The sequence below is a fragment of the Peromyscus maniculatus genome, chromosome 9, assembly GCF_049852395.1.
Source record: "Peromyscus maniculatus bairdii isolate BWxNUB_F1_BW_parent chromosome 9, HU_Pman_BW_mat_3.1, whole genome shotgun sequence".
NCBI lineage: Eukaryota > Metazoa > Chordata > Mammalia > Rodentia > Cricetidae > Peromyscus > Peromyscus maniculatus.
The window spans coordinates 47,556,827-47,582,196 of NC_134860.1; the positions used below are offsets into that span (position 1 = coordinate 47,556,827).

At 41.0% G+C, this 25,370-nt stretch overlaps 1 protein-coding gene across 6 annotated transcripts in view; it reads right to left on the reverse strand.

Annotated features, from left to right (window-relative positions):
• The window catches only part of Armh4 (armadillo like helical domain containing 4), a 105,984-nt gene that overhangs the window by 49,010 nt on the left and 31,604 nt on the right, over positions 1 to 25,370 (reverse strand). For all 6 annotated transcript variants that reach the window (XM_076544905.1, XM_042284771.2, XM_076544904.1 and 3 more), the window contains one exon: positions 23,174 to 23,431. In XM_076544905.1, coding sequence (XP_076401020.1) covers positions 23,174 to 23,431 — 258 coding nt within the window. The remainder of the gene's footprint in view (positions 1 to 23,173; positions 23,432 to 25,370) is intronic.

The window sequence follows — 25,370 nt, forward strand, 5'->3', positions numbered from 1 at the left end:
AGTTTGATCCCCAGATCCCACATGGTGGAAGGAGATAAGCAACTCCCAAAATTTGTCCTCTGACTTCCACATGCGCACACACACACCATGACACCCTCCCCCCGTACACATGTACATAAATGAACAATAATAAATCTATCGAGTTTTAGAAAGAGCTATGTTAGGTGACGGGTTTGAGTTTGGAGTGAGGAAGAAATTGTGATGCTTGGGAAAATTTGAAGCTACTTTTCCTCTAATAGAAGTCTGTAGGTCAGACTGCCACGTGCCCCAGTTGACTATAGCACTAGCACCACCTAGTGCTAAAGTTGAGGAAGTGCCAGCTTTCCAAATGCTCATTGCAGATGATGCCTCAGACAAGACCCCAGGGCATTCAGATACCATGTGTCATTATGTATAATCATCCTTAAAGTTTTCTCTGCTTTAAAGAGAGAATGATTCTCTGTTTATTTCATTGCCATGTCCACAGCGAATTAGGCTCAAGACCCTGAATATCAGTTCCTGGCTGCAGCACCCATCCTGGGAGCCTGGCTGAATAAGGACAGGAGGTGATTGTCACAGATGGGCCACTAGAAGAGACATCACTAATTCAGCTCCTCTTGTCCGAATAGCACTTTTAGGTTTATATTTGGCTTTGTGAAATTCCCAGTTCTTTGGGAATTTGTCCCATAAAAATCGACAACTCCAACCTAAATTTTAAAAAAAAAAGCCTGAAACCTAGAATAGTATGAGTCATCTCTATATCTCTTGTATATATAAGATGCTCGGCAGCCAACTTGGTGGTAGAGAAGCTTACATGGCATGTGCCAGGCCCTGGTTCAGGTCCCCAGCACCACAAAAATAAAGGTGCAAAAGATCCCAGAGACAGTACCGGTAGTGATCAGAGTCAAACACCAGCCCCTCTGGTGTCTACACATCTATGTGCAGCGCCTTTGAATTCTACAGGAGTTGTTATCTTAAAAAGAAATCCATTGTTGCTTTCTCTCTGTTCTTTGCTTAATAGGAAAAAAAGAAAAGGGACTCATTCATCAGGGAAGCATTCTTCCCAATATTGTGACATACCTTTAAATAGACTTATGCTTATGTAAGTTGCATGGTGTGACTGTTACTAGTGCAACGGGATTGTTTGCTTAGATTGGGGAGAAGAAAAAGGGGGTGTTGAGAATGGGGGGAACAGGCTGGGAGTGGTGCTGAATACCTTTAATCCCAGCACTCTGGAGACACAGGTGGACGGAACTCTGAGTAGGAGGCCAGTGTGACATAGAGGACCAGTCAGAGCTACATAGTAAACTATATGTGTGTGGACTGTGTGTGTGTGTGAGGAGCAGGGGACAGAAGACAGAGAGGGAGGGAGGGAGAGAGAGAGGGGGGAGAGAGAGATAGAGAGAGAGAGAGAGAGAGAGAGAGAGAGAGAGAGAGAGAGAGAGAGGGAGGGAGGGAGGGAGGGAGGGAGGGAGGGAGGGAGGGAGGGAGGCAGACAAATGTAATGGCTCAGCATTTGAAGATCAAGGCTGGTAACCTGAATTCGGTCCCAGAGCCCTACATGGTAAAAAGAGAGAACTGGCTCTGAAAGTTATCCTCTACACCCCAAATGAACACTTTTTCAATATTTAAAAGTGTGTGTGTGTGTGTGTGTGTGTGTGTGTGTGTGTGTGTGTGTGTGTGTGTGTGTGTGCGCGCGCGCACGCGCGCGCGCGCGCGCGCACACACACACACACACCCCAGCACTTGGAAAGTAGAATGTTGCTGGAGGGCTTCTCTCCAGGTTCCCCAAGCCCCGCAGTCCCACAATCCACGTATAAAATAATCACTCAGACGCTTATATCACTTATAAACTGTATGGCCGTGGCAGGCTTCTTGCTAACTGTTCTTTTATCTTAAATTAACCCATTTTTATAAATCTATACCTTGCCACGTGGCTGGTGGCTTCCCAGCGTCTTCACATGCTGCTTGTCCTGGCGGTGGCTGCAGTGTCTCTCCCCTCAGCCTTCCGCTTCCCAGAATTCTCCTCACTCCTTGTCCCACCTACTTCCTGCCTGGCCACCTACTTCCTGCCTGGTCACTGGCCATCAGTGTTTTATTTATATAGAATGATATCCACAGCATTTCCCTTTTTTTCTTTTTTTAAAAAGTAAGGTTTTAACTTTAACATGGTAAAATTACATATAACAAAACAATTACCGAGCAAGAATTATAGTTACAATATTAAAGATGTCCTATCTATCTTATATTTGTGAGTTTTATATCTAACTTATCTTTTATCATTACTGAGGAAATTACAACTATCTAGTCTTCAACCACATCAAAGACCTGAGAAGGAACATAATGGTACCTGAGAAATGGTAGATGGATGCAAGCAACTTTCGGGAATCTTGCAAGAGTAGACCAAGACAGCTGGCAGCCTGGACAGTCACCTGATGTTTCTCAGCATTGTTGGTGCATTCAAATTGGCTACAGGCCTAGAGTTTCTGACAGACCATTTTCAGAAGCAGGAATTCTGAGAGACCATCTTACCCTGTCTTGGCAGAGTACAGTGGTCGCTTTCCTTGTGTCCCACTTGTCCAGAAAGGACAGCATTGCATTTGTACTGTCAGCCGTCAAGGCAAGGGCAGTTCTTTGCCCAGTAGGCCATTTTGTGCCAAAAAGACAAACTTCCAAATGGAAATGTCTTAGAAGCCCAACATTCTCTCGGGATCAATTGGTGCAGCCAGGAGCAACTGTGTCTCACATCAACAGAATTTTAAGTTATTTAAATGCCATATTCTCTAGGTTTATGAAGTGTTTGAAGATTATCTATCCATCTGAAATATATCTATGTATACCTAGAAGACTTAACTAACATGGCTACAAATATGATTATCATAGATGACTAATTATTAATCTATTTTTAATTATCCATTACAATTTTAAATGAGTTAAACATAATACCTCAAACAAGAATAGAAATATATATATACAGTATAACAAAATTAACTTCAAGTTTGTATCAATTAACTAAAATTTATACCAATGTAAAACATTTTAAACATAAACTAAAATCTATACCAATGTAAAACATTTTAAGAAAGTTGTTCTTTAAAAGTAGGTTCATTAATCTTATCATCTCTATGCCCTTTTATATATCTATATCATATCCCCTTTTCTTTTTTAGAAAGAGATCATATTTATAATCAATCCGTTTTAAATAAAAATATTGTTTTTTCTCTGTCCCACACCAGAGGGCTCTTCTGATTTGGGACAGAAGAATCTCTTAACCATTTTTTTTTTTTTTTAAGCAATATGTCTGGGTTTAGAGGGGGAGTGAGCCAATTCCACCTCTAAAGCCAGCTTGGTATATTTGGGAATTTGGGCGTAGCATCTCTTACTACTTCCTGCTGGAGGGGGGCGCTGTATCTTATGGGGACACAAAGAAAATTTTAGGCCTATGAGGTAGTCCGTGAGGCTGTATTGTGTGAATCAGTTGCCTTGAAACCGCTCTGGATGTTGGATCATCTGGGCCATGGTGTCATCGGAGACCTTTCAGGGGGTCTTGGCTGATGAAACCTGATGTATCTCAATCTGGAACAAATCCACAGCCTCTGACTTTCTGTGGAAACAAAAGCAGAACCTCTTTTCCAAAGCAACATATCCTTAAATCCAAATTTTGAAGTCAAGGTAACTTTAAAATATACATTTTGGCATAACTCAACAGCCTTTGTAATCAAATGTTTTTCTTTAGTTACGAATATTAAAGAGAACATAATCCAGATTCTCTGTGTGGTAGCCATCTTTATGTGACTTATGTTTTATATTACCTTGAGCCCATTGCTTTAAACTGCACCATTCTAAGACTGAAAAGGCGCTGTGGGTGCTGGCTCCGCCCACTTCAGCTTCCCAACATGGCAGTGGGATGTTTTCCGCCAGCTCTGGGAGTCATCAAGTCTCAGAAAAAGTGGGTCTAAACTTTTATCAAAGCAGCGTGTAGCCCAGAAACCTCTTTTTTTTTTTTTTTTTTTTTTTAAATACTAGTAAAGACTAAATCTACCACACAGCGTAATGTGCCGCTGGCAGACGCCTCATTCCCGCCATACTGCCGGTCAAACGCACACGCCAGGAACCCGCCAGTGTTCAAACCCGTGTTTTGCGGCGTCTAGCTGCCCGTATGAGACAAGAAGCAGGAACCTGGTTTTGGTTCTGTTTAGAATTGGTTATTAAATATTCTCAGGTTTAAGGTGGAAACTCGAGCCGTTGGGCGCCATTTGTTGCTGGAGGGCTTCTCTCCAGGTTCCCCAAGCCCCGCAGTCCCACAATCCACGTATAAAATAATCACTCAGACGCTTATATCACTTATAAACTGTATGGCCGTGGCAGGCTTCTTGCTAACTGTTCTTTTATCTTAAATTAACCCATTTTTATAAATCTATACCTTGCCACGTGGCTGGTGGCTTCCCAGCGTCTTCACATGCTGCTTGTCCTGGCGGTGGCTGCAGTGTCTCTCCCCTCAGCCTTCCGCTTCCCAGAATTCTCCTCTCTCCTTGTCCCACCTACTTCCTGCCTGGCCACCTACTTCCTGCCTGGTCACTGGCCATCAGTGTTTTATTTATATAGAATGATATCCACAGCAGTAGAAGCCAGTGAATCTCTATGAATTCAGGGCCATCTGGTATATATAGCAAGCTCCAGGATAGCCAGGGCTACATAGTGAAACCATATATGACAAAACACGGAGAAAACAACATGGATAGCCCAGGCTCAGGGGCTCTACTTAGCAGTTATACACACGAAACAAGTTATGAAGGACCCCCAGTCCCACCTTCCTTGGCAGTAAAATGGATATACCAATAACCCAACATTAAGGTCGTTATAAAGACAAAGTAAAGTCTGGTAGAGGTATGGTAGACATTAAGGGATCAGTAAGTTTCTGGAAGTCTAATCTCATCTCTAATTGCACTAGGATTACTACATCTTTTAGTCTCTTCATAAACCAGCAAGTACCATATTTAAATGGCATCAGCATCCCAAGCAGAGTTGCAGGTTTACAAGCCAAAGGACTGGCTTTCCCTATGATTCTAACTTTACTTTCAGTGAAGAGACTGTGAGGATTGTGGGGACAGCCTTGCTAGGCTGGAACTCATTGTTTCCAGGGCACTGCCCTGGGCTACCGGTGAGAGGGGCTGCTTCCCTCCCCAGCAAGTGTCGCCTTTGTTCCGAAACACTGCCATGTGCCCAGTTCTACACAGTTCAGACTTCTTTGAGAACACCTAGAGAGTAGGACTTACGGGGGAAAGCAATGAATAGGACGCTTCCCGGCAGTTCCCAAGCTGCACAGCAGCAGTGGAGCAGAGTGCGGGTTAAAGGCAGCAAGCCACTTCCTTAGCAGAGGGGCAAAGAGGCTTCATGTGCTCACCTCAGATTCTGAGTGAGTGGCACAAAGAATGTTCAAACAGTACTAGCATGTATCTTTATTTCAAGTCTCTTGAAGCCAACTGATTGTCACCGAGTAATTTTTTTTTTTAAATCATGTTCTCTAGATATAACTAACCCATTGATGCAACTCACTTATAATTTTTGTGTATTTATGTGTGTGTAGGTAAAGGTGAAGTGGGGGTGTGCATGCACATATGTGTATGCAGGCATGAGTAGGCTAGCCAGGGGACAACCTCAGGTGTCACTCTTGGACACCATCCACCTTCATTTTTGTTGTTGTTGTTTTTGTTTGTTTGAAGTAGTAGCTTTGTCTGGTATTCACCAGTTAGGCAATGCACACAGGCACATACAAAATAAATAAATGAAAATGTAATACATTTTTTTAAAGAGTGACAAGTTCATCCCAGGGCTCTTCAGCAAGAGTAGCTGTGTAGCTTTTCCTGAACAGAAACCACTTCTTCTCTTCATCACTCCTGCTTTTTCCCAGTTTCATAGAATGTCTTCTTTGAGGAAGTTTGGAGGTCAAAACCCAGAAAATACTACATGCTCTCTAAGCCACGTTTATCACCTCCACTGCCACTGCCTCTGCAATCCAGTATAGTCAGTCAAGTAACTGATTCCCTCTAACAGGATTTCGGGGTCATCTTCCAGGATCTCTCTTTTTCCCACATCTTGGCTAAATGTGGAAGATCCAGGAAAGTTTCAGAAGTCAGATGGTAAGTGAGGGACAGTGGATCACGAAGAAGATAAGACATACATTCATGAGCGATGGAGACTTTGCAGCTGTTGTTACAGCAGCCAGCCTTTCTTCACAGACACATCCTCAGGTATCTAACAAGCTGATCTTTAGCAATGTAAATCCTGCCAAACTGAGGTTGCAATTTTACCTCAACATGTAAGAAAAATTAACTGAGCATGATGGTGCATGCTTATAATCCCACCATTGAGAAGTGGAGGCAGGAGGATTAGAGGTTCAGTCATCCTTGGCTACATAGGGAATTTAAGAACAACTTAAACGACATGAGACCCTGTCTGAGAAAGAGAGAGAGAGAGAGAGAGAGAGAGAGAGAGAGAGAGAGAGATACAGATACAGATACAGATACAGATAGACAGAAAGAGAACATAATTTGAATTTTGAAATAGGGAAATATAAGCATTGCATATCTTTCATTGGAGTGTTACACCTTTGTGCATTACCTAGTTCCATTAGGGTTTAGAGTATTTTATTATTTATGAACTATTGTTTATAATTTATTTCACAATTGTAGGTGGCTAATAGCAACACAGATCATTCTCTAATTCAAAATTTAGTGGTGGGAATGAGCCTTGCCCTTTGGGAGATTCCGCCTTACATCCTTCACTCACATCAGTAGCTCCTCACTCCAGATAAATCTATGGTTCTTTGATGTCTACATTGAGGCAGTAGTAGCCCCTGGTTCCTTTATGAATTAATGAGATAGAGAAAACCTTTGACGTATGATATCCATGATTACATCTTCTTTTAAAATATATCTTTTAGCAATATGAATTATTGATGGACCCTCAAACAGTCATTTAACCACAGTAATTCCAAAGCCTCCATCCTGTAGGGAGGTGCAATGCCATATCAGTCTTGTGATAAAGGGATCCATGTGGTAGTGTCCCACCCACATGCTTTCAGGTAATTGCATGTCAATCCTTCTATACTGAAAAGTTCTTGTAGTTACTATGGATACTTATTGCCAAAGATCATAAAAATCCACCCTGTTTCAAACTATTGCTACCTTACTTAAGGGTAATTGGAAATTCAAATCCAGTTAATTGAAAATGACCTTCAGCTCTGCAGAGGAACTCTGATGTGGAAGATGTTAAGCTAAAATCTCCACATTGGTGAGCATGCCTTCATCCTTATAAGACCCAGTTCCTTCCCTGGGTCTTAATAATCCATATGTCCATAAGTAACTCTAAACAGTCTTCATGTGGACTAAATTGGAGCTTTTGGATAACCACAGATCTGGATCTTACACCATGTTCTACGAAGAAAGCTTTCTGTGCAAATGAGAAGAAGTGATCTGAGATGAAAAGCCAACCACTGTTGTTATCAGTTTCCAAATACTGAAAAGAAATGGTCACCTTCACAGTCTGCCTTCAACCTCAGGGGATCAGGATGCTTAGCAGTAAGTCCTTTCTCTGACACTAATTGGAGATGCAGGGTCAATTATTGAATTGCTCTGATTTCTATTGTAAAAATGAAGTGCAGGCCTGGGGAATAGGGATAGTGGGTGAAGGGCATTCTGGGCAAGCTTTCACAGCACAAGGTACAGGGGCAGTATATTCCTATAAGCCCAGCATTTGGGAGGGAGAGGTGACAAGAACCCTGGGGATTTCTAGTCACATGGGTGAGTTCTAGGTTCAGCAAGAAGCCTGGTCTCACAGACTAAACTGGAGAGTGATTGAGGAAGATATTCAATATAGACCTTTGGTCTCCTCACACATGTTCATTACATGCACCCATAGGAACATGTGTACACACACACAGAGAGAGAGAGAGAGAGAGAGAGAGAGAGACAGACAGACAGACAGACAGACAGACAGACAGACAGACAGACACAAAGTAAAATGTATTCTTTTTCTAAACATGATTAAGTAAATCCAGTTATATTCTGGGACCCTATTCCAGATTCTTGATACAGTGGCCTTGCATTTGATTAAGTTAATCATCTTAATTAGCATAACCTCAAATTAAGGGGTAAGGACAACCACTTGACTGATTTTGTTTGGACACTGCTGGAAGCCCTGCAGCCTTACCCTGGCTTGCTGTCGTTGTCTTTTTTTTTTTTTTTTTTTTTCTGAGAGAGCAATTTATACTTGCTTCTTCCTTTGTGAATATTTTTTTCAGTTCTCCCAATATTTCTTATTGTTTAATTGCTAGAAGAGCCTACTTAGATGTTTTCACATGTTAATAATTCCCCAACTGATGCCTGCAAGTGCATTCTGATTACAAGGAAATTAGTTCAAAGTATTCCTAGGGTATAATGTGCCATATTAATGTTTTTATTAACTGTGGCTGATGAGGGCATTGGTTTCTGGCTTAATTCCAAGGCTCCCTTTGCCTCTCTCCAAAAGAAAATCAACTAGTGGATTTTGACAGAAGTGCATTTTTAATGAAGGAGATGAGATGTTCTCCGGTTCTCTAATTCGGTATGATTCAGTATGATCCGTTATGAAAATATGGGTGAGGACTTCCAGTTCTGGGAAGCACTGAGTCCCATCACCTCGCTAGCATGAATGAAAGAAATTGAATCAAGATGAAGATTTGACACTGAGATATTCGGGTTTCCAGAAAGACTTTCAAAAATCAAATGAGTCTAAATCTATATTAAACAATCTTTGATACAGGAACCAATGCCTAGAACCTCCTATAGGACATTAAAGACAGAAAAAAGGAAAGAGTTCTCAAACCAGGACCCATAAGCATTTCAGAGACTAGTTAGTTAGACGTGGGAAGCAGAAACAGCAACTCTATTCTCTGGTTTAGGAAATGACAGCGAGAACACAGTAAACAATGTTCATAACCACAGGCAAGGCTAAGCTGTTGTCATTCTTTGGTGGGAGCCTTCAAAAGCCTGTTTTTATAAGGCAATCTAATGAAATATTCTCTCTCTCTCTCTCTCTCTCTCTCTCTCTCTCTCTCTCTCTCTCTCTCTCTCTTTCTCTCTCTCTCTCTTAAACAGAACCTCACTTTGTAGCTCTGGATGGCATAGAACCCAATATATAGTCCAGGCTTGCCTTGAACTCAGAGATCTGCCTTTTTCTGCTGACCTAGTGCTGGAATTGAAGGCATGTGCCACTACACCCAGACAGCCTGGAAGTTTGTCATGGACTATCACTCTGAGAATGAAATATCTGATTTTCATCTGAGTCATAGTCTGCACCAATGAAGGTAACTGGCCCATCATTTCCAAAGTCTGATCATTTCTGCAGCACAAAATAGTTCAAGGCTCATTAAAAAAAAATCTAAGATTGGAGTCATAGCGAAGTTTGGAGATCAGATGCTAAATAAAAAGCACTTTCCTGGTGTCAGCAAAGCTCTGGGTTCACTATCTAGCAATGCTTAAAACTAAAGTCTCCCATGGAAGCACATGCCCATAATGCCAGCACCTGCAGAAGTATCAGAAGTTCAAGGTCACCATCAGCCACATAGCAAATTTGATGCACAACTAGGCTGAATAACATTCTGCCTTAAAAAGAAAAGTCTGAGATGTTGAATTATGTTCTGGAAAATCTAGCCTCAAAATGTTCTCCAGCAAATAAATAGTAAGTATGCAGAGGGATTGGAAGAGGGATGAAGAGCAGAAGTATAGTGATACATAGTGACAAAATGCTACAATGGAACTGCTATTTTGTATTCTAACTTATAAACTTAATTGTTAATTAATGAAAAAGAAAGGTAAAGGAAAAAGAGAAGCAACGTGAAAAAGATATTGTGGAGGGAGGAGCTAGGGACAAGACCCTGGAGGCTAGGGTCTATGTACAGCTAAGTGCCTGGAGCCCGGGAAAAGCACCTGAGTTTGATTCCCAACACCCATATGAACACTGGACATCATGTCACATGTCTGTTACGTTCTGTGTGGCAGGGGCAGAGCCAGCGGATACCTGGAGCTCATGGGCCCACCAGCATAGCCTAGTTAGGGAACTCCAGGTTTAGTGAGAAATGCTGCCTCAAAACACAAGGCAGAGAACAATTCAAGAAGACACCCAGCAATTGCCTCTGCACACATGTCACACACATGCGTGTGCATCACACATATAAATACCTACATCACACACAAGGCCCTTAATGAATGTTAACACAACCAGTCAGAATCCCTCCACTCCCTACTCCTGTTGCTTAATGCAATGGCAGGTTGCATAAAACTATCTTGTGTACAGAGTTGAGACTGGGTTACTAATGTGAGTTTGGAGGTCAGGAGCCAGTTGAAAAGCATTCAAGTTCCTACACTTGCCAGAGCCCACCCCGTGACCCATGTCCTATGTCTCTCATCTTTAAACATACACAAAGTAAAATCAGGCAACAAGGCAATGGGGGTGGTCTCCAAGGCTTACACCTGGATGGCATAATTAGTTACTATTAAAGGTTTGGGAGTTGTTAAAACCACTTGGGTTAATTATTATATAGAAAACTAAAGATGAGCCAAATCAGTGGAGTTTCTACTACAGTGTGATATGTAAACTTGGTGTTAATTTTGAGCATGCAGAGAGAACCCCGTGTCTGATGAGTTACCATTGTACCAGGAATCAAAGTAATGGCCTTTAAACTTCCACCATGAATGTAGCTACCAGAGACAGTGTCCTAGCCTTTTTCCCAACGGGACTGAAATGTTTCAGACTCAGAGTTGCAGCTAGCTCAAAAATCAGCCTTCTCCTACCTTCAAGCAACCAACAATAGTCAGTGCTGGAGGCTAGGGTCTATCTGCTGCCTAAAGGAGTTCAGGTGAGTTGGGTTCCTAAGAAAGCCTTTAACCAGTTCTGAGTGTGGACAGATGAAAGGGAGTCAGACCATTCCCAGAAAGAAGAATGTGGGAGCAAAACTGCCTCCTCAGGAATGGTCCATGCATGTCCCAGTGGTTCTGACTATGGCTGGACCATGGCAGAGCTCTCCACAGAGCAAGTGAAGGAAGCATGGCAGGAGGGTATGACATGGAAATCTTGCACACATCAGGAGTGCAGAAAAGAGATAACTACATTTTAGGAGATGCTCCCATCCTTGGTTTGCTGAACCCTAAGTTACTTGATCTCATTTGAACATTTAATCTCCCCTTGGCTTTTGCTATGCTGTATTTTGACTTTGTATCATCAGCCCTTTGAATTCCAAACACAGCTTTGCCATCCCCATGCAGCTTAACAGTTCCTTTAGAAAATCATACAGCACTCTCTTCAAAGCAAAGTCACTGTGAGCCCTCTGAGTTGGGACCCAATTGCTCTAAAGACTATTTTATGAACCCAAATGTTTCATTTCTTGTCAAAGAAATACTTGAAAGAATTGTTGAAGCACTCGGGGACACACTTAATTGTGAGCACACGTAGCCTTAGCTGCCATGCTTTCTCAAGCAACACTCAATGCAGCAGTATGTTTTCTACTCATTAACATTTGAAATGTAGGACTGGAGGTGTCTCTCAGAAGGTAGAGAGCTACATGCTTGCTACATTCATTGCCTGGCATGCAAGAAGCCATGTGTTTGATCCTGGCACTGCATAGTGTTGACTGCCTGTAATTTCAGCACTCAAGATGTTAAGATAGGATGTGAAATTCAAGGAGATCATTGGGCACATACCCAATATGAGGCCAGCTTGCAATGTGTGAGAGTGTGTCTTTAAAAAAAAAAGCCTTGAACTTGACATTGTTGACATTGTATTAATTTCTTAAAATAAACTTAGAAGGAGGGGGTAGGAGAGATGGTGCAGTGATTAAGTCATGGGGCATGTATTTGTTCATGCAGAAGACCCAGGTTCGAATCCCAGCACCCACATGGTAGCTCACAACCATCTATAATTTCAGTTTCAGAGATCTAACATCTTCTGCCCTTCAGGGCACTGCATTCATGTGGTGCACAGCATGAATGCACACAAAACACCCCCACACAAAATAATAAAATTTTAGAAAAAATGACTTAGAAGGAGAAAGGTATTTATGGTGTTCTGTAGCTGTGGTAGGCAAGGTGAATGGTGTCTTGCTAATGACAGTTGTCTCTATTCCTCTTGAATGAATGAATTTGATCAGTTCTCTCTTCATGAAATCCTGGGGGAGAAAGTTCTTCATATGCCTATTATGCATGTCAGCCTAAGGAAACCACACACACAGCATAGCAAAACTCACAAAACTATGCTTGACATCAATTCAGCTGGGAGGTAAAGAGTGAGACAGAGTTAGAACTCACTATATAGCCCAAATTTTCCTCAAACATTTCAAAATCATCCTGGGATTACAACTATACACCACCAAGCCCAGCTCATGCTATCCATTCTTTCCTCTTTCCAGATACCTTCCCACACCATCGGTGCAAAGAAAACAGTGGCTTATAAATAGCAACATCCAGAGCTGCTCATCACAAGTCTCCTGAAGCATAAAGCAAAAGGAAATCCGTGAACATCCAATTCCAATCAGGCAGCACCTTGTTTTCTTCAGGCTTCTGAGGACTCCTCCTGACTGCTGGTGCTAATGACTTTCTGGGTTTGCAGCCTTCTGGACATCTGGGGGCACAGTGGGGATGAGCTGCAGGAAGTCCATCATGTTGGTGTATCTACCCTATTTATAGCCTACCTCCTGCTAAATATTGGATTGAGAATGCCTCACCAAAATAGTTCCAAAACAAAGTGATAAAAATAAATACATATAAAATTCACACAATAGGAATGTTTAAAATTGTACTTGCTGAATATTTGGATACAGACAGAGAGAAATCTCCAACTACTATTAATCTGTAAGTAACCCACACTTAAATTGGAAAGATCTATGAAGAAATAGTACCTTGAATTTGAAGGCAATATGTCTTAATGTGTTTATGCTCTGGAAGCAGAGAGAGAGATGTGAGAATCTTTATCTCTTCTTTAAATGCAGGCACTAGTGTGTCTGACCTAATACAAAGAAGTGAGGTCTGCATCCAAGTTGTCTGTTTTACCTGTCTGGGAAAAACAGTTCAATTCTCTAAAGAAAAGAGAGTGACTATAAACTATAGTCCAGAAACCTACTTGGGTACCATCTTCTGGACAGAAAGAACAAAAGCATCTGGCAGATGCCTGACCAATCCCAGATACAGGTGTCTACATCCACACCTCTCCAGTCTACATGGAAGAGTTTGTAATGGGACCATGAAGTTTCTAAGGAAATTAAAGTTTGAACACTAAATGCAAGTCTGATGAATATGTGACCTGTAAATGCTGGAAATTTTCTTTTTTAAGGAACACCAATAGCCCTTTGGGACAGAGCTGAGCATATAGCTTACTTGGGAGACTGCTTGCCTACCACACAGGAAACCCCAGGTTTGATACTGAGCTCTGCCAATATCTGGGCATGGTGGTACAGTTTATAATCCCAGCACCTGGAAGGTAGAAGCAGGGAGATCAGAAGGCTATTATTCTTGGCTACACAACAAGTTTGAGACTTTGAGATCAGTCTGAGCTCACAAGATCCTATTTGGGGAAAAAAAAATCCAAACCAAAAGTTTTAATACATAAAATACTACTAGAAGCAATAAGAGTTTTCACTCTTGAAGATTCTATTCATAGTAGAGGTAAACACTTTCAAATCCTCCTTTTCACACCTTTACACGTACTGAAGCTACCTCCCCATGACAGGACTATCAGTAAATGGTAAATTGGGTACTTTAAACTCACAAAGATAGACAATAATTTTTTTCTCTAAATTTGCCAAATACAAAGGACTGGATATTGTAACTGTAATTCTTACTTGAAAACTATTTTCTTTGTATATAATTTTACTATGTTAAAGTTAAAACTTCCTTTTTAATTAGACATAAAGGGGGAAATGCTGTGGAACAATCTTTGTACACAGTAAATATGCATTATTCTCATTGGTTTATAAAGAGATTACTGGCCTATAGCTGGGCAGGGAGAGATTGGGTGGGAGAGCCAGACTAGAAGGATGCTGGTAAGAAGAAGGGTGGAGTCTTGGGAATTGCAAGCCAGATGAAGAGGAAGCAGGACATGTAGAACATGATGTAACAAGCCATGATCCATATGGTAAAACTTAGATAAGAAAAAAATGGATCAATTTCAGTTGTAAGAGCTAGTAAGTAAGTAATAAGCCTGAGCTGTCAGCCAAGCATTTATTATTAATATTGAGTTTCCATGTCGGTTATTTAAGAACTGGTGGGGAGAAAAGAAAAGTTGCCTACAAATGCATCTAGGACAACTATTCTGTAGGTGTAGCATCCAGCTATCTTTCATTGTTCTCTAAGTGAGCCACAGTAGGCAGTCAAGATTGAGGACCTTAGTCCGGGAGATTTGGCCAATCAGCTGTCTCTCTTTGTGCTCCTCACATTGGACTAAGGCACTTTGGGATGATGCTTTTGTACACTGGTTTAATAAAACACTGATTGGCCAATAGCCAGTCAGGAAGTATAGGCAGGATAAGCAGACAAGGAGAATTCTGGGAAGGGAAAGGCTGAGTCAGGAGATGCCATTCCGCCATCCAGGGAGCAGCATGTAATGGCACACAGGTAAAGCCACGGAAAATGTGGTGGTATATAGATGAACAGAAATGGGCTGAGTTTAAGTGCAAGAGCTAGTCAGTGGTAGGCCTGAGCTAATAGCCGAGAAGTTTTAATTAATATAAGCCTCTGTGTGTTTACTGGGATCTGAGCAGCTGCAGCCTGGGCAGGACACAGGAAAACTTCCAGTTACACTAAGGCTTCTTTCTTTCTCCTCATTCCATATACACAATTAATTGCCATGGTCCTAGCAGCCTCCTGAACAATGTTTTAAGCCATAGCTTACCATGTCCTTCATCAAAATGCACAAAGGCACCGACATTTGCTGTAACTTTCCACACTTCTGTTGTCCTTTTTTAAAAACTGTTGCTGCCTTGTAAGCCATGGCTACCCTAATCAGCACCTGTAACTGCGCAGCTACTGGTAGTGGATTGGCTACAAAGGCCATGTCTGGAGGCACAGACTCTTTTATAGCTACCAATGGAACTTATCTAAACCTCTGTCCCTCCAAAGAACCCAAGATTCAAAGGTTGAGATGGAATTCTCCTGAGAGAGACTGAACAGCAAGTCGCTCACCTTTCCTTGCTGGAGTCTCCCCAAAAGCCCTAGTCCTCCTCCTCCTGACTCCCCGCTACCACTTCCTGTCAGCCAGATGCTGATGCAGTCTCCTGACCACAGGTGAATTTTATTTAATCAAACAAAAGTAACACATCTTTGCATCATCAAACAAATGTTCCAGAGCATGAACAAAAGTAACACACCTTAAAATAATATTCCACAACACACTTCCCACTGTCTCTTAGAAAGCAGCTCTTCCTTGCTGCCATAGCATATGCTGCAGGATATTTAAGTATTCAGTCTTAGCTGTGTGATAGTCTCTGTTCCTTTCCCTTTTATCTTGCAAACTACCAGCTAAGGCAAATGATAAAGTGATTCTTGGTGGAGTATCACGCATGAGAAATTTGCAATGAGTTACCGATCCAGATGGCAATTCTGCGTTTTCTTAGGGCCTTCTGGAGGCACATTATTCCAATCCAAGGACTGCTCCACTGGAAAAGGTGACATAAATGAGTGGATAGCAATGAGCCCTCCTAAAGTCACACCTCACAGATGGCTGCCAACTAGAAGCGAAGCAAAACAATGGTGACCATTCTGTCCCCTGCTGTGGAACTACTTGGCCACTAACCTCACATCTATGAGACTGTTCTCTGCTGCAGGATGATTTATGAGATGGTAACATGTCAGCCCTTCTCTATCTACAAAACACAGAGCCCATATTCAGTAGGAATTCAATGAATGTCTCATAGAAAGTAGACACTGAGTGCTGTCCGTGTATCAGTTGCCAGCATTCACCCTTAGACCATTCACTGAATATTTATAATGATTTTTAAAGGAACTCCAAAAATGTTCTATTTTCTCAATCAAGTACCCACTGCAATGTGACACACAGGCTTTTTGAAATAAAAATAAAGACCATTATAATAATTCAGCACTGAGCTAACTAATGGCCTTTTCATATTTCATTCCTCTAGAACATCAATCAAATGTTAAAATGGCCAAAACAGTCTTTATATGAGGAAAGACATGAATTAATACCACATTTAAGCTTTCACCCAGAATTTATGAACTCAATGCATATTTAAAATAAAGATATTAGCTTAACAAGACTAGTTTCAGAAATCTTTAGAGGATAGAAGAGGCACAGATAAAAATGTACATGAAATGAAGACAGAGTGTACACTGGAAATCACTGATGGGTGGTGACTGATACCCACTCCATCCCGTGTTCCAATAGTATTTCCCCTGCCCAGGTGGACATGTGGCTTGATCTCATCCACTTCCTGGAAAGGTGAATGAATACTGATGGAGGCAGAACTCTCTGCACAGGCATATGGCCACGCAGAAGACAGAATTTCAGAAAACTGGGGTCTGTAAATCTGCTGCTTTGTTCTAGGAAGTCATCTATATTTTCTGTTCTTGTGACTTCGTGGGAATTGATTATAATCTATGTAAAGATTTTGCATTATATTTTTAGCCAATCCCAACTACCTACTTCAATCTGTTCATTTAAAAAGAATTATAATTATATTGATTTTAGCCTTTGCTTTGGAGTATCATTTCTATTATAAAAGAATATGTGGTAGTCTATAAATAAAATAACCTACTTAGAAACAGGCACGAATCAGGCATCCATCTAAATCACTATTGTAATAAGTGGGATTGTTTTGTGAAGGGTCTTTGTATATTTGCATTTTTGCTGATTTACTGTGAGAAAAAAGTAGAACTAAGATTAAAATGTCTACATGCTTCCTATTGGTGACATACAGTTCTACTTTCAAAATTATGGAGCTCATTAAGTAGTTACTGGACCCTGTATATGTTTCTTCTTACTGTTGTAATAAGTTAACACAAAATCAGGGGCTTAAAACATCACAAACTAATAACATCATAATTTTAGAGGTCAAAAGTCCAGGATAGGCCTGACTGGGCTCAAATCAATGTTGACGGAATTACATTCCTTCTGTGAGCTAAAGGGAAATCTATTTAATTGGCTTTTCCATCTTCTAGGGCAGTGATTCTCAACCTGTGGATTACAACCCACTTGGGTGTCAAACAACCCTTTTACAGGGCCCACATATCAGATATCCTGTATATGAGATATTTACAATGTAATTCATAACAGTAGCAAAACTACAGTTATGAAGTAGCAACAAAATAATTTTACCATTAGGGTCACCACAGCATGACAGCAAACTATATTAAGGGTCGCAGCATTAGAAAGGTTGAGAACCACTGTTCTAGCGATTTCAAGCATTTCTTCCCTTGGGGCCACATCACTCCAACATTTACCTCCACAATCACATCTCCTTCTCTGACTCTGATACTCTGAGTTTCTTTTCTCTGTTTGTTTATCTGTGGAGAGTTGTGGGTTTTCCTTTATTGTTGTTGTTTTTGTTTGGACATGGTCTCATGTATCCCAGGCTAGCCTTAAACTTCTTATGTAGCCTAGGATGATTTTGACCCTCTCGTCCTCCTGCCTCCTCTTTCATGCACCACCATGCCCAGTTTATGCAGTGCTGATAGCAAACCTTGGACTTTTCCTCTACGCTAACAAGCACTCTACCAACTGATTTATGCCCCCAATATGCTACCCATATGAATACACTGGGAACACTCCTTTCCAGACTAATGTCCCAACTCCCACCTCAAGATACTTTCCTTTTCCACATAAAATAAAATACCTAAAGCCTTTGGAGATTAGGTATGTGCTTCTTTGAGAAGCCATTATTCTACTGATCACAAAATGTACCAGGAATAAGCACCTGATGTGAAGGTACTTAGGACAGTAGATCAATTAATATTACCCCACAGTTAATTTAAAGATATAAAGAGCCAGTTCAGGAAAGAGTTGGGCTAATAGAATTCTAGACTCAGACACTATTCAATCACAATCTTTCTCCAGTGGAAGAAGGCCCAGCTTTAAGGACTCATTCCTATAGCTGAAAGTTTTCCTGGTCCTGTCTGGCTCCCATGGCTCCATGTTCTGCAGCCGCTCAGACCCAAGTAAACACACAGAGACTTACATTAATTAAAACTGCTCAGCCATTAGCTCAAGCCTACCACCGACTAGCTCTTATATTTAAACTCAGCCCATTTTGGTAATCTATCTGTTGCCACATGTTCCATGACTTTACCTGTGCACCATTTCATGCTGCTGCCTGGACGGCAGGCTGGTGTCTCCTGACTCAGCCTTCCAGCCTTCCCACACTTCTCTGCTTATCCTGCCTATGCTTTCTGCCTGGCTGCTGGCCAATCAGCATTTTATTTATTAACCAATCAGGGCAACACATTCACATCGTACAGAGCAATATCCACAGTACATTCCTTGTTTTGAGTTTCCACAAACTCTGCAATGCTAATAACAGTCTGATGAAATTAACTTACTGGAAAATCAATGGTGATAAAACATAAGAGATCTCTAGAAAAATAGTAAATTACTATAGTAAGAAAAAACACTGCTTAAAAAAATCAAAGGGCAAGAGAGATGGTTCAGTGGTAAGGAACACTTGTTGCTCTTCCACAGGACCTGTTTAGTTGCCAGTACCCACATTGGACAGCATATCACTGCCTGTCACTCTAGCTCCAGGGAATTCAATCATCTCTTCCGGCGTCTGTGGCATCTGTACTCATGTGCATATACATGACACAGAGACACAGAGACACACTCATAACCACAATTGAAAAGAAAGTAAATCTTTAAGAAAACACTGAGGACTAGGGAAATCAGATGAAAGCTAACAAATCAGGCTGTCAGGGTGGCTCAGCAGATAAGGTCACTTGTTTTCAATCCTGGTGACCTCTGTTTGATCCCCAGAACCCATATGGTGGAAGGAAGGAACCAGCTCCCACACGTTGTCCCCTGACCTTGACATGTGAGCTGTGGTGGTTTGTACTTACACACACACACACACACACACACACACACACACACACACACACACACTTAAATAAATGTAATTTTTTTTAAAGGCTAACCACTCACTAAATGGGTATCACTAATTTATGAAACTTTAAAGTTCTGCTTGGGCAATAGGATCAGGAAAAAGGACATAAAAGCTATTTGTCCTTTCAGGGCAGTGGTGGCGCACACCTTTAATCTCAGCACTGAGGAAGCAGAAGCAGGTGGATCTCTGTGAGTTCAAGGCCAGCCTGGTCTACAGAGTGAGTTCCAGGACAGACAGCCAGGACTAAATAGAGAAATCCTGTCTTGAAAAACCAAAATAATAACAACAACAACAACAATAATAATAATAATAACAAAAGAAAGAAAAAATAGAGCTATTTGTCCTAAGCTTTATGTCTTATATATCTCACTATTTCAATTGTTATTAAACAAAACTAGGAACAACTCAACTGGTTATGAATGGTGACTTATTAAATAAATGTGACAGAATCATACAACAGAACACTACTCCCACCATAATAAGGAAAAAAAGCTGTCATGGAACACTGTCCCCTAGCCATAGCATAGCCTTTGTCCTTTTATTCAGATTAGCTGTGGTTACCTGCAGACATTCCTGAGCAGGATCCACCCAGTTGAAGGTCCCCCACAGAAAGTGAGAGAAGCATTATCAACCCTGACCTGAGGTTATGGCCACTGAGAGCAACCTGCACTTCCCCCCCAGCTGCACGTAGAGTTGGGAGGAGATAAAGGGAGGTGACATTAAACTCACTAATTCCCCAGGAACATGGATTCAACAGAACCACTCCATTAGTCTGTTGCCAGTACCCCACATAAAGTGAGTATATGCTTGTTCACATCTCTGCAGAAAAAGTTAATGAGGCAATACCAGTACCCGTTCACATGAAACTCTTAAAACTGTAAACTTCTAGCTGGGCGGTGGTGGCACACGCCTTTAATCCCAGCACTCAGGAGGCTGAACCAGGTGGATCTCTGTGAGTTCGAGGCCAGCCTGGTCCACAGAGCGAGATCCAGGAAAGGTGCAAAGCTACACAGAGAAACCCTGTCTTGAAACCCCCCCCCCAAAAAATATAAACCTCACTATACAAAAAATGTCGATCAATGTGAGCCAGAGAGGTGGCTCAGCAGGTAAAGCTGCTTGCCAAACAAGCCCGGTATCCAGAGCTCCATCCCTAGAACCCACATTAGATGGAAGGAGAAAACAAAATCCACAGAATTGTTCTCTGACGTGTCATGACACAGGCACATGCACTCTCCCACATGCATCATACACACAATATTAATAAACAAAATAAAATATATGTAAAGGGCATTGAGACATGGTATTAAGAACACTTTCTTGGTCTTTTCACAGATTCTGTTCATTTCACAGAATCTACATCAGATGGTTCAGAACTGCCTGTAGCCCCAGATCCAATCGATCCAATGATTTCTAGCTTTTATGATGGGTGCCTGCACATATATGGCATACACACACACACACACACACACACACACACACACACACACACACACACACACACACACATAAGCACAAATGAAAATAATATATTGAAAGTAAATGGATAAGTTTAAAAGTAGATGAGTGGTTCATTGGAGCAAAGGGCATTGGGTGGGTGATGGACAAGTTGACTGTGGGGGGAGAACATGGGTGACAACTAGAAAATCCATTGAACTAGCTGGGTGCCGTGGCACACACCTGTAATCCCAGCACTTGAGAAGCTAGGCAGAAAAACCATGAGTCTGAGGCCAGCCCGGGCTACCTACAGAGACCTGGTAAAAGTTAAAAAAAAAGAAAAGAAAGAAAGAGAAAAAGGAAATAATTAAAAACTGCACTTCACTGAATTATACAGTGGATACAATTTACATATGTAATACGTAAATCAATAAAATAATCTCTTAAAATTTTGCTTGCTTTCAATAAAAATTTGTATTTAGGGATATGGTTAGAACACAACCCGAGTAATCATTGCAGCATTGAACTGAAGGCCTTCCACCTTCTCCTGAGCTCCACAGTCCTTCCAGATGCTCATACTAACTCACACATGGCAAACCACTTCCTAAGTGAGGAGAGTTCATTTCCTTGACCAAAGCCCAGACATAGATGCCCTACCTGCTGCTTTTCTGTTAATTTCTTCTATTTGGGTTGTGATTTCAGATACAAGTTCTAGCTATAGAGTTCAGATATCTCAAACTGGTTTTATTGTCCAGACTTGCCTCAAACTTCAACCTTCCAGTCTCTGCCTTCTGAGTGTTAGGATTGACACACCACCATTCCTAAACAGCCTACTTACTTTTTATAGAAATGCAATCTTTCTCCCATCTCTCTAGCAAAATAGCCAAGTCTGGAATACTCATCCTCCTCACACTATATAGTCACAAGCAAAGACTTGTGTGGTTACTTTTCCACTGCCGTGACAGAACATGTGACAGAAACAATTGAAGGGAGGCAGGGGTGCAGTCATCATGGCAGAAAAGCATGATGGGACAGTTCACATCAAGGCAGACAGGAAGCAGAGTAAAGGAAGGGACTTATGACCACATATAACCCACAAAGCACACCACCGCCTAGACATCAAGGGTTCACACTGGCCTGTAGGACACATTTCACATTCAAGGCATTACAGCTATTCAACTGTAGATGATACTGTCATATGACAATACCACTGTGTGGAGAATCACTTCATGTAGAGATTGTTGTGTTTGTCTTTAGCATAATTGGTAACAAATTCTCTTTATATTTTTGTATTCTATCTCATTCATTATAAATCTGTTTGTCAGAAGCGTTTCAAAATAATATTTGTTCACAAGTCAATATTCATATTATTCTGTGTTTATTTTATATTTTGATATATTTTAATACCTTATAAGCTTTTAACACTCTTGTAGAACACACATATTAACATAATAATTAATTAATAATTTGTATTAATATATTAACTATACATGGGAGAGAAAGGATGCCTTAATATATAGTCCTAGTTGTCTAGAACCTCACAATATAGATGGAATTCACCTGTCTCTACTTCTTGAGTACTGGAATTAAAGCTATGTGCCATGACCCCTGGTCCTTACATTATGTATCTTAAATAATTATTGCCCAATACCTGATGTATTTTTTTCAGGAAATAATTCAGTAAGCACTATATGCAAAGTTACAAGCTCTGTCTATACCCTAGAGAGCCATTATCCAGTGTGATCTCTCTTAATTATGTACATAGTACATAAGAAATCTCATCTATACATTCACTATAATTTTTACACCAACTACAAAGTAATAAGCCCAGAATTACATTGAGAACAATATCCCAAATCCACAGTCAAGTTTTGAAAGAAATACCTCCAGAGGTGGCTCAATGACTCTTATATTTAATGTTTGTCCCAGCTGTTAAAGACTCAGAGTATTTTAGAGACAGGATATTTTGGTGAAAAGGTTATTCACCACACATCAAGAGTGAGTCTTTTACTTAGGGATCAACAGCATCTTCCAGCAATTAGAGGAAAGGGATGACTTGGAAGCTTCCGTACAGCAGGAAAGATGCTGTAGAGGTAGGATCCAGCCCATAAGTTCAGAGTCTATCATAGCAACCTGGACCACTCACAGAGAAAGAGGCACATGGCTGGATATGTGACTTTGGAGTGAGATTGTGTTTACAATGAAAAGTCCTAAGCTTCCCAAATGACTAACCCAATACCAGTACCAGGATAGAAACTTCTAGGGAACAAATTCTGAAAGGACAGAGGGTGATAAAAATCCATTCATTTCCTGACTCCAATTCATGTGAACTGCTTGGTTAGGACCCTGGTTATGTATCCCTCCTCCCATGGGAAGACTTTCTACAGGAAAGAAAAAATGGAGATCCTTCCAAAACATCAAGTAACCAGACTGGTAATGAGCATTGGGGAATTGGATTCAGTTATGTAAAAGCACAGATCTAAAATCCTGGAGGAAGTAACTGATAATTTTCCCACAAATAAACACCCATAACCGTAAGCAGATTATGTTTTTCTCTAATAGATGCCAGTGAAATGAAACCTTCGGCAAGGGAAAAGAAGGGATTAGTCAAAGGACACTTACCTAAACCTTGATTCTGCTGCTCCCACTCCATGGTTTCTGGCACCTGGTAGGTTGCTACCTCTAGTAGGGCCATGCTTCCTGGCTCTACGTCAGGTTTCTGGGATGTGATTCCAGGGAGAGTAAACCCCGGCAGCTCCGTATCACCATCGAAGTCCTTATACAAGGAGTCTGCTTCTTTATCATCCTCATCTTCTTCCTCATCCTCCTCTTCTTCATCTTCATCTTCTTCATCCTCCTCATCCTCCTCATCTTCTGCCTCTGGACAAACAGAAATCAAAGGGAAACTTGAAGATATGTACTGAGCATGTACTCAAACATGTTAGTTCTTCTGAAGTGATACAAACAATACAAAATAATCATGTTTACCTTTTAAAACCAATTGTTAAGTCCAAGCTTTATGAGTTATGTGCCTTCTACATACCCAGTGATTTAAACTTTCAGCACCACTGTTACATAAGATAACCACCACAGTTATTAGGATTAAAGTGTAGGAATTGTGGCTGTTAGTTTTTTGTCATATGACACATGCTAGAATCATCAAGGAGGAATGACCCTCAACTGGATGATGCTTTGCTAAGATTGGCCTGCAGGCAAATCTGTGGAACAATTTCTTGATTCATGGTGCGGGACAGCCCACTGTGTGCTGCATTATCCTTGGGCAAGTGATCCTGAGTTGTATAAAGAGCAGGCTAAGCCAGCTATGAGGAGCAAGCCAGTGAGCAGCACTCCTCCTTGCCCTCTGCTTTGGGGTCCTGTCTCCAGGTTCCGGCCTTAAGTTACTGCTTTGATTCCCTTCATGGTAAAACATGAAATGGATTTAGTCTCTTCAGTTGTCCTTGGTCAGGAATAGAAGGCAAATTAAAACAGGAACAAAAAGTTTATAACTAATTTTATATTTCCAAGGCTAGGAAGGAAACATTTATGTTTTCTGGAGATCATAAAATGTTTATCTGTTAAAAATTACACAGACATATAAAAGGACATAAAAGAAATTTCTTTTTTGCATAATATTATTAAAGAAGAAAATTCGTTATTTTGATATATTTCTCTTCCATCTTCTCAATGAATAGAATTCAGCAATGTCACATGAGAGGCAGATGAACTTAGAATGCACTCTCCATGTAGGAGAATAAAACAAAAATCTAGAAATCATTGCACCAATGTCCTCAATCCAGGGCTAAGGGAAGTTATGAAATGGGATATTCACCAAGGATGTCCTTCACCTGTGAGAAAACATCACTAGCATTGTTAAGAGTTAATTTTTACAGCTGAGCCTCCTTGGTGCTTCAGCTGGAGTGGACTGAGGGACCTAAGAGTCCTAATGCAATTGGTTTCACCGACTTTAATTTTTCAGGAATATTCATGTCCTCTCCTCAGTGTAGATTGAGCCCATAAAGGCAATGACTGATGGCAAAACTCACCTAAGGCTTTCTTGGTGTCTCTCCTGAGATATTAACTTAAGAGTCCCTATGGCAAGGAATTCTCCTCAGAGGGCAGAGAAGACAGGAGAACAGAAAACTAAAGCCACCCACAATCCTTCATTGCAACTTTTCCTATTTCCAGACAACTATATACATACTCCTGTCTTTTATCATTTAACGATTTTCTAGCTTGTCAACATATTAATTCTTCGATGGTATGCCACTAAGTGGAAGAGCACATGCCTGGTGTGTGAAAGTTCCTGAGATCAACTCCTAGAACTACAAAAGACAAAGCTTTTCTTCCTCTGTTCATACATGAGCCTTAACTTTGTAGGATCAAGTACATGTAACTGTTGTCAAATTTTAACAGATTCTTATCTAGCATCAGATGGAAGCTGTTCCTGGCACCCGAGATACAGGTTCTGGTTCCAAGGAGCCTATCTTCCCCTCAAGAAGACATAGAGAAAATATGGATCTAGCATCAGGTACAGAGACTGCACTCTGAAGAACACCGTCGGAAAGATAAAAAACACTATTATTTCAAATGGTGAAATGGAGGAAAGCTTTTCTCATAATATAAGGATTGTGTACCAAGATAAGAAACTCTCTTGTGCAACGGAGATCAATATTTACAGGAAGAGCAGCCCCAGAAGAAGGGCTAATAACACCAAGAGCTTTAATGCTGGTGTGCACAGGCTGTGTTTAGAGACTAGCAAAGAGGTCACTGAGGACTGGGGATGGAGCGAGGGGACACTGAGGATATTGGAAAAGATAGG